Below are 11,011 nucleotides of genomic sequence, written 5' to 3'. Positions count from 1 at the left end.
TCAATCTCAGTAGCCTTGCTTAAATCCATGATTATATCAGTTCTGTGTTGTGGATATGCAGGGAGAAACTAACTGAGTAGGAAATTGTCAGGGATTCTTGTAACAATAGTTACATTGTTTGTACACATATATACCATCATAATAACAGAAAAGCAATAGCAACCTTGCAGTTACAAAAAATACCCAGTGCCCCTTAAAATTATATGTATATATTTTGTGTTCACCCAGATTAACAGTGTCATTAGGGACTGATACATTATATATGCTACATCTTCCATCTGATTTATTGAACTTTTATCTGGGCTTCTTTTCTTCAAGACTCTGGTTATGCCTGATTTTCGCCAAGAGAAACTCAAGTTCCATGAAAAGGTAAACACCTGGAAGCTGAGAGCAGGAGTGCGTAAGAAACATGAATTAATTTAATGACAGTGCTTTATAATGGACCATATAAATGTTCCTGCTGTAATTGGTATATACATTGAACAGTTTTATTGTATGTCAGTGCACATTATTCGGCACAGCTGCTAGAGAGGCATTGCTGAACTGGTGTTTCTCTTCCATGACAAACACCTATTAAGCAGTCAGCATAAACTCTTCTTGTTACAGCCTCTGACATCACCCTCAGGGCAAGCGGACACAGAACAGCAATTGCTGAATTGCGTATGAAAATTATAGTTTTATTGTCTATACAAGTGAAGGTTTAACTCCAATTCCTGCTCGAGTCAGCGCTGTTATAAAGGAGTGATTCTTTCAGGGAACAAATAAGCACAGTACACCATTGTAATCAGAGGAACAGGCACTATTTATGTATTGGAAAGCCTTGTTCACAATAGTGCTAACACTCTAATGCCACAGAAGCCACTATTTTAGCAGCTGTAGAGAAAAAAAGCATGACTAACAAGATACCATACAGAGTCAGATACAGGTTTTTTAGAACACAAATGGAATCATCCCATTTGGTACAACTCAGTTTAGCATGCACGACTTGTAAGTAGGGATCATGTATTTGATGTTTATATAAGCAGCTTCTCCACCATGGCGTTCTAAGGTTTCCAGTGTCTCTCTAATCAGATCTCCAACATTTTCACGCTTCTGCTGGCTGTAGTCTATTCCATCGCCTGAATTAACTGGTCAAGAAAACAAAACAAAACCAAAAAAAGAATTATATTAAATTTACTGTTATGCTTTGAAATAATGACATAGGAAATTGCAATCGCTGGTCACTCACTGTGCCTCTGTTAGAAACTTTGCTCTGTGACACAAAACAGAGTTGAATTTGAAAACAGGATGGTTTCCTTTTGAAGGCTCTGCTCAGGCTCTGACTTCATATGGCTTCAAAATTTGTTTGTGTATGCATTACTTCACTATCTAAGCTAAAATCCTAATAAAAATAAAGAAAACACATTCTTTTATAAGATAAAGATGGACTCTCTCTTACACAGTTAATCTCTTAAGACGATTACTTCTTTATTTCTAACATTGCTTATTTAGGACAAAATTCTGCCAGATGAGTAAATGCTTATCTACAAAATGTGACTCAAGCTACACTTGTTATGGTTTCAAATCTTAAATAGGCATTGTTTTGTGATTGTTCCACGTTAGACATCATATTCATACACTTCTGTTGTTTCTGATGGAGGGGATACCATGTGGCCTAAAATAGATATTTGGAGTATAACATGGCACTCATTCCATTTCTGCTCCCTAAAAGACGTGTAAAATTAAGTCAATGTCAAAAGGACAAATTATTGTAGCCCTAGATGCAGTAACATTTACCGCTGTTTTCTCTAACACGGACTAGCAAGGATGACACACATTCACATGCAGCTTAATTCTTTAAAAAAGTCAGTGTTAACAATTGTGACAACAAACAATACAAGAATAAAAAATAACTCCACCTGCAATGATGCTGAGAGATTTAAAGGGGGAAAATACATTTAATATTGTTTTAAAATATTTTCTGAAAACTATCTTAGTATGGGTATATTCCAAGACATATATAAAAAAATGATTTGGTAGGAGCATAAGGTGCTCAGATCAGGTGCAGCATAGTGGCCAGGTGGAGCAGCTGTCACACTGCTGTCCACATGCAATCAGTCAGTGGTCTCACTCTGGGCAGCGGTGGCAATGTGCCCATGTCATACATGTATCCTCTCAAATAACACTGCTTGCTTAGTGACACGCTCAGCCAGCCGGCAAAGGACACACTTGTCAAGACAACACAACCAACTTTCCGGGCAGTGCCTGACTTGCACATTAGAAACACGGCACACGCAAGGGCGAGGTTCAATTTTGCTGCGACTGCTGCCTCCACATCCCTGGGCTGATGTGGTGCAGATGTACAACTGCATCCATTCTCACATCCTTGTCTGGACCAAAGCCCAATTATCTGGATCTAAAGTTTATGACTTTGTTACCAGTAAAAACTGAAGAACCATGCTCATGAAGAAAGAGCTGATGAACATGGGTGAAGATCATCCTTTTGCTGAATTTTCCTGTAAAATATCTGATTACCCTCCAACTTAATTATGTGTATATCAGTTTTTCAAACTCCATACACACATTTGTGTCACTTTGCTTTTGTAAAATATTTACACAAACGCAGATGTGACATGCAAGGACCGGGCTTCTGAATGGAAAGGCAGTAGTTTTTTTGTAATGATTACTCTTAAGCACATGAATGCTTCCCTATATGTTAACTGATATGTTAACTATTGATGTTCATGTTCGCTGACGTGAGAACCCAGGGTTGTGACATCAAAATTTACTACAACAAATTTACTGTAATGTTAGAAATAACAGATTATAAGAGTGCACAAAACCACCAAGAACTATTAAATAAAGGGATTGGCTTATACAAAATACTAATACAGTAATAAAAGCACATCACTATTGGGTACAATTTAGACTAAACATGGTTCTTACAGAAAACAACTGAGATCAACTGTGCCTCATCACCTGTGTTGCGTGTGCTCTGCCAGCACTCCCCAGAACACCTGGAGCTATTTTTGATTTCACTGGTATGAGCAAAGGAAAGTCTGAACCTTGACCTAACTCTTGGCAAATACGTAAAGGAATTGCTAACTTTCCAGCCATTTGTCTATTATCTGTAATTTTAAGCCTACACACATGCTCTGCTAATGAGCTTACACAGCTTTCATAGTTTTTTCAAAGAAGCAGTAAAAAACTCAGCTCTCTGGAAGTAATGGTGATACACTGCTAAGCAAGTTTGGGGGAGGCCAACAAGATGCCGTGATAATGCTGGTAGCAGAGGTATTTTCCAGAATCACATGTTACAGTCCTTATTAAAAAGAAGAATCTATACAATAAATGATGCCTTAGATGCTTAATTAAAAAGTGCCTAAGAGAATGAGGCGATGATAAAAGAAATAGTCTGCAAGGGAAGACTGAATGTGTGATGTGCAGACCATCATTACAATTTTTTTTTTCCTTCAGACCATCTGTGCTATATAAAAGGTTTGTATCCTCAAGACAGCCATAATTCACATTAATGTCATGACACAAGCTACAACCAACAATACCAGAAGGGTTATGTCAGCATCGAGGTCGCCTAGTAAGTACTAAAATAGCTATCCTATCCAGTTATGGGAATTAACAAATCTTTCAGACAAAAAAGATAATCATTAAACCAACAGGGCGACATCCACTACACAGATGAGTCAGAATGATTTGCCCAATGCACCTGAGGGTAAATAGCTAGTCATAATAATAATGATGATTAGTTGGAAAAAAATAGCTACTGAAGTATAGTGATCTCGGCATGCCCTTCCCTGGTCTGACTCTATTTCCAAATTAGTTTGCATGAGAAGCCCACTTTGTCAGCCACAAAAATGTTGCATATGTAAAGTATGAACGTGGATCTGATTCAAGCTCTTTATGAAGTTGTCCTTTGTGAGGGAGAATAAATCAACAAGAAAATGATGGGAAGCACATTTGTCATATCTTTGTCTCAAAGTGAAATATCCGGCAAATTCAGCATGCATCAAGAACTCTTTTCAGAGCAAATGCTACTTCTGTGTTTAGAAGAAACGCACTGAAAGAATACTAACAGACCTAGAGGATTACAATCACGAAAAGATCTCATTTTCCCTTCCTGAATCAAAAAGTTAGTTCCCAGTCTCCTAAATCATGCACCAAGGATTCTATAGTCCGTAAAGTAAAGTGAAGGGCTTTGCACCTGTCAAGACCTGTGCAGGCTGGTGAGATCACCCAGCACACCAAGCCCGGGAGCGGCACTCCCTGCGCGGCCGGCAGCCGGGCCCGCTGCTGCAGCGAGGAGACCTGGCTCACACCCTCAGGGACTGAACGCAGCATTTGGCAGGGAACGGAGGAGGATTTAAATTTTGCTTTAAAACGTGGTTTGTATTTGAGTCTAGACATGCTTCTCTTTGTGATACAGGATATTAAGGAAATTCTAGTGGTGTTTGTATTCCATCTCATTTCATGTTAAAATTTCACTCAGGTAATGCTACAAATATAAAATTGTATTGCATTAAAGAAGGACAAGCAAGTTTCTCTCAACCCATTAAGAGCTTGATGTAGCAGTTTTGAAGCCCTGGAGCGGACAGGAAAGGTAAACCAACCCGTAAAACTCAGATCTATTCTTATCTGTGGGCATTTGTAAGCATCTGAAAGTGTCTGAGACATTCTTTCGGTTTATTAGATTTCACTTCAAGGCAGTTCGGACCTCAAAAAGAGGTGTTTTTAATGCCCTGCCTATGTCAAAGTACCTCTGTGTAGGTGTCTCACGGGTACCAGAGCTCACACCTGGTGGTGGCTGTTCCTGGAGTTCTGCTTCACAGGAAGTACAAATTAAAACCAGAGTTTTCATACACCATTGTTGGAGGATGTCAGAGATCTTGGGATATTAGAACTTCCCCAAATGTTAAATATCTGAGGAATGCTTAGTGTCGGAGGACGCAATAATACTTAAATAGATTTCTGAAGAGACTGAAGGAAGCCGCATGTCCCCAGCTTAAACAATGTTTCTAATCAAATTGCAACTCAAAGGCCATACTTTTATTCTTTATTGATGAACTTTCAAGTGCATATATACACACACATATATTTCAACTTGTTGTCTTCGAACAAGTGGGTCCTAACAGAAATTTTTATACTAGTAGTTAACAGAGAGCTCTTGTATAATGGTTTTGGAATTTTTTGCACACAAATCAATAAAACTGCTGGGAAAGATAGGCATCATTCCTCCTTTTTTGAATCTTGAGAAACACAAATACTGAAAGGTAAAATGACTTGCTCTAAGTCATGGAAGAGATCAGTCAAAAATCATACTTTTTGACATTTTATTGTAGATGATGAAAGTACTATTGATGATAAAATATAACTACAGTAAAAATATTTTTCAAGCCTCTCAGTTCATCCTAGTCAAAGCAACAGGTATTTTCAGCAATTACAATAATTACAGTAATCGAACATGCTGACCACTTAAGTGAATAAGATTTTTACTTCAAAAAAAGGACAGTGATGGTAAAGTGCAGATATATTTCTCAGTACGGAATTGTATTTCTACAGAAAAGCCTGTCACAGAACAATATACAGTTAAGCAGTACAAACTATCGTGAAAATATTTTGTGGAAGATTTCAAGACTTTTTTCCTTCTAGGAGTCAGCATCAAGATCAAGAAATAAATTGAAGCTGATTTCAGCTCTAGACTGACAAGCATCTATGCCAGGGTTCACATTGCATAAGTTCACTGTTCAGGTACGGTTCAGAGCTTAATTAATTTTTAAAAGTCCTCTTGTTGGGATTAGTTTAATTGCCATAAAAGATGTTGGCCTCCTGACCAGAGTGGAAAATGAAAGCCCCTGGTGAGTCAGTGCGGCAGGAGGGAGGAAGGCTCCTCTGCACTGCTCTCTCGCCGTGACTCAGAACGGCACTTTGAATTGTCAGCTCCAGGAAGGATGAGGTAGTTCGGTCACTCTGTTCATTTAATTGAAAGTCTGTGAAAAGTCACAGGGCAAGACTCTGAAACCCCCCTGTCTGCCGAGAAACAGAGGGACAGTGCCAGTTCATTTCACTCAGGTGAAGGAAGAGCCACCAGGAGGTTATGACTTCTGATTGTTACTAACCCAGACAGAAAACTCTGTGTTCTATTCCTGAAGGCTCATACCAATGTGAATACCACTTTTAAATGTTTCTTAGGATACATCTAGGTTATGTGCGCACTGAAGTGCAAACTGGCCTCACACAAGCTTGTTCCAAAGCTTGAGCATTGGAAAGATGAGCTCATAAAGTAAATTATGTTGGAAGGAACCTCTGGAGCTATCTGGTCCAAATGCCCTGCTCAAAGTCAGCTCCATTTTCAAAGTTAGGTCAGGTTGCTCAGGGTGAAATATCTGCAGTTGCTCAGCACTGAGTAATGCCAGAAAGAGAAATGGTGTAGAGATCCCCTTGAGCTGGCAGAGCGTTTCACCAGCCACTTCGAATGTGATGAAGGGAAGTGCTACTCCTTAATTATTAAAAACTATGTGGTGAAGGAGGATTTGCTGAAGTTATAAACTTCATAGGGAGAATTATTATCTCTTTTGATACAAAACAGACCTAAACTTTTGACACAGTAGCAGATTCTAACCTGCCTATATAACATCGCTTTTGGAAGCTTAATCGTATACCAAAGAAAGAGTCACAGATTTGGCTGAAAAATTAGCAAGATTTCATTAACACTCTGACTTGAAACTATGAAAACATAATTTTTAAAAAAATCAATATGTATCTTTCAAAGCCCTTTAAAGCATTAAAGGTGAAAGTACTAGTAAACCTTAAGGAGGCCAAATCTTTGAATATGCACAGGCCTGGTTTTTGACACTATCAACACTCAAGAGTTCCTTGTCTTTTGCTATACTTGGCTCTTCTTCCCGTTTTTCATCACCAGTGTTGAGTGTTTATCACTTTACAATGCTACAGTACTGCAGAGATCACAGAAAAATGTTTCAATAGAAGAAGAAAGGCATGTATGCTTGGAATTTAAAAAGAATACTAATACAGAGACATTTCTGCTCATCATAGGTCTTAGAAAAAAAGCAATTTTATACTTCTGATATAAATCAGCCAGGCATCATCTATCTAAATTAGATGCTTCCAAGATTTGCTTAATTCTCATTGAAGGCGTTTTGCTTCAGCATAAAATATAGATTCTTTCTATAGTTATCTTCCATATGCAGCTAGCTTTTAGTTATTTCATAAATTAGCATTTAGTTTAAAATGTAAGTGCTGTTACTATAAATACTATTCAGAAAGTCAACAATTCAGTAGAGTGGAGGAAGTGCTCTGATTGGGAAGGAAACATTTGACTGACTTACGATGTTTTGCTAATGATGTAAGCCTACTAGAGAAAGCTGTAACTACTTGTAAATTGCTGCAGTATAAAAAAAAATCAAAACCAACAAACCAAAAAACCCAACTGAAAATGAGCCAAGACAGCAGCTGTTATCACAGTTTTCCATTTCCAGGAAATGTTAGCAACATCAGATGTAATCCTTTCTAAGCCCAGACATTTTTTTAATAGAAGTGCAAAAATGAAAAATAAATCACAGCTTTTGTAACAAATTATATTAGCAAACATATTTGACCAATGAGATAAAAAATAAGAGAATATTATTGTGGTTTTTTCCTCTGTAAGTACTTCAATTTCTCCAATGAATTTAGACTTTGAAATTTGCCTGTGTTTGTGCTATTGATCAATATCAAACGAAGTAGTATTAATTATCTTAGATAAACAGCGTGATGAATAGGGGAACAGAATCTGGAGGCTGAGATCTCTGTGGCCTTGGTACACTGTTTACTGTTGCAAAATAATACATTGGGCCACAAATCATGCTTAAAGTGCAACAAGAGTTGCACCACTTATGTGAATCTGATGTTCTTCCAGTTGTTTGGGATGTATATAAGCTAGGACAAAGTAAATACTCTTTTTTTAGCTGGAAATCATGTTTGCATGTGCAAAATTTGCATAGCTTTGCTGGACTGATCTGAAATACATTTGTTCGTCACATTAATTTCTCATCCAAATATAGCATAATTAATGCAAAAGGAATTAAACCCATGGAAAAACAAATCATTGTATGTGTATGGAATAAACAGAATTAATTTTTAAATGTAATTCAAAGTGACAAAGCTGAAAGTCCTAAAATACTTTAAAGATTGCCGATTTCAGTACGAAATGTAATCCTACAACAGCCAATTTTCAACATTGAGTTTATTCACACTTAAACTCAAGATGCTTGACAATCCATCCTCCTTCCCACATTAGAAGATTTTTATTAATGGAACCAAAGTGCTTTTGAGGGAAAGCCTTAGGTTTTTCTCTACAAGCAAAAAGCTCAGTAATTCAATACCTTGTGTTAGTAACTGTTGATATTTTTGTACATCTGTCACATACCAGTGGAATTTGTTTTGTCTAAATTCACTGTTCAAAAATCATTACCATTTAAGGACCCTATTTGATATAGCTCGCCCATCAAAAATTTCATTGACAACTAATGACTTCAATAACTGCTTTCATAACTGTGTGACAGAAGGGCAAGCCCTTTATTGTCATTGGAATGCAACCATATAAAAAATAGGCCAATATATTAAAAACTTCCAATCAAAATTGTGTTAGATTGTTCTTGGATATGCCTATAAGTTACAGGATATGCATGAAGTTGCCAGTTTTCTAGTTTTTCTGTTCCCTAATTAAGCGAAATAAGCAAGGACCCAAAGTCAACTGAGGATGTTTTAGCAATGGTTTGAGAAAGGGCAAGGAGATGAAAGCTATGAATGACTGTGTGGATTTGCCAAGATTTCTTTCATTGACATGGGACAAGGACAGAATTTATGCAGCTGAAAGGACAGCTAGCACTGAAACGGGAATGTGCTATTTTATCCCCAAGCCTGACAGAAAGGAACACCCTGATCCCCCAGATATCTGTACTATAAGGATCAGGATATCATCTTCAGATGCCTCTTTAACTTTTGTAATATATATTTTTAAAAGTAAATTGAGTGATCTGATTACTGTTTCTTTCTGAGTTTTTCCACTTGGATCACTGCATATGGTAGATTAAAAAAAAAAATTACCTTCCCAAGATATGAATCTAATTCTTTTTATGAAGTACAGCAAGGACATAAAAATACTTATCAGAAGCTAGTTAACAGCTATTCATTTTACATTAAGAAAAGCATACGTTTGAATTTATAACAGCTTTTCAAGCAAACAGAAAAAAGGCAATTTTTATACAACAAAACTGAATTCTAATTTGTAGTCTTTAGATACATGAATGTAAAACAGACCAAAAAGAAAGAAAATTGTGTCCTCTAGGTGTGGTGTTTCTGCAGGTTCACAACTTTTGAATTATGAGAGTTGAAGCCTTTTGAAAGCAATATAAGAACTGCACATACACCGCATGCAGAACTGATTCTTTTTTTTTTAAGCTTTGGGAATCTTTCATGAAACTGTATCCTATTTATCTTTTTCAACATTTTCCCTGCATTAAGTGTGAAGAAAGATAAGTGAATAAGACGAACTACTTTGTTAGGTCACCTTGTCATAGAAAGAGATCAGGCTAGTGAAGTGGGACCTGCCTTTCATAAACCCAGGTTGACTGGGCCTGATCATCTGGTTGTCCTGTATGTGCCATGTAATGGTGCTCAAAATTATCTGCTCTGTAACCTTCCCTGGCACCAAGGTCAGACTGGCAGGCCTGTAGTTCCCCAGATCCTCCTTCTGGCCCTTCTTGTAGACGGGGGAGATAAAGTTATGTCCAAAAAGCTAATATCTCAGGTTATAGAAACCTACTCTTCTTGTATATCACTATAGTCTTCTGAAATGGTGCTTGAAGGGACTGTATGTTGATATGCCAAGAAGGCACTCCTGTGTTTTCTGGCACACAGTTTAGTGAGGACATGCTACCACTACCATGAGACTACAGCTGAACTAAAATGAAGTACAGCAGATGGTCATCCCAAATACTTAATCTTTGCATCTTTTTGTGTCATTTGAAATTATTAAGAAGCAAGCTGAAAGAAGAGGAATTTGAGGAATGGGAATATGAGAGGTCTCCAGTATAGCTTACTGAGGTCTTCAAATCTTGTTCTTACCTAAGCTAATTTTTAAAATGTTATTTTAAATATTGGCATTTAAATATCTACCTTCAGAGAAACCTTTAGCACTTTTTACTGATATTAAGTGAACTGAGGAACCATATATTTCTCTGAACATGTATTTTTCCTGAGATAAATCAATGGAAGGCAGGTTAGTTGGTGGCATGTCGCGAAAATGCATAACCCATCTCAGTCATTACTAAAAGTCAACCATCTCAGGTATGACTGCTTATTTGTCTAGCTTGCCATCAAGACTGCCGGGACTTAAATAGTGGAGCATGCTGATACTGTGAGCTCCTGAATTATCTCCTGTTTTCATTTGTCTAAGAAGAAGCACTTTGCTGAATTTGAAAAAAAACCCCCAAAACCAAAAACCAAACCAAACAAACCCAAACCAAACACCCCCTCCCCCAACAATGAACAAAACAAACAAACAACTCCCCACAAAACCAGAAAGAAACTGGACCGCAATGGCAGTTAACAGTAACTATGCTATTGATGACATCGGTGGGTATGTACAAAGACAGAAGATATTTACACGTTTTTCCAGTAACTTGACCCAGTACTTAGACCACCTACTTAGACTGAGCAGACTGCCACACTGTTGCAATACACAGCAAAACCTTTTGTTTTGCCATTTATGCAACTTTCATATGATGACTTCATTCACTAACCAATATAAAATCATTATTTACTATGCCACTATAGCTAACATAGACTCTAGACTGTGTTTTTTAAAATACACTCCTAACCTTTTCACAAAGAGTTTGCAGTGTTTATTTATTAAAACACAAGCATATATATTACAATATTTGAAAATAAAATTATTTTTGTTATACGAAAATATATATTTATTTTACTACACTTTATTACTGTTATTCATTATTTT

At 37.1% G+C, this 11,011-nt stretch overlaps 1 protein-coding gene across 1 annotated transcript in view; it reads right to left on the bottom strand.

The window, feature by feature from the left end:
- Positions 1-885: 885 nt before the first annotated feature.
- The window catches only part of PACRG (parkin coregulated), a 232,700-nt gene continuing 222,574 nt past the window's right edge, over positions 886-11,011 (bottom strand). The window contains exon 5 of the mRNA XM_065632369.1: positions 886-1,127. Coding sequence (XP_065488441.1) covers positions 967-1,127 — 161 coding nt within the window. The 3' untranslated portion in view covers positions 886-966. The remainder of the gene's footprint in view (positions 1,128-11,011) is intronic.

The sequence above is a fragment of the Caloenas nicobarica genome, chromosome 3 (assembly GCF_036013445.1).
Source record: "Caloenas nicobarica isolate bCalNic1 chromosome 3, bCalNic1.hap1, whole genome shotgun sequence".
Taxonomy (NCBI): Eukaryota; Metazoa; Chordata; class Aves; order Columbiformes; family Columbidae; genus Caloenas; species Caloenas nicobarica.
Note: the sequence above shows the minus strand (reverse complement) of the source record. Positions and strands in the feature narration are given on the sequence as shown.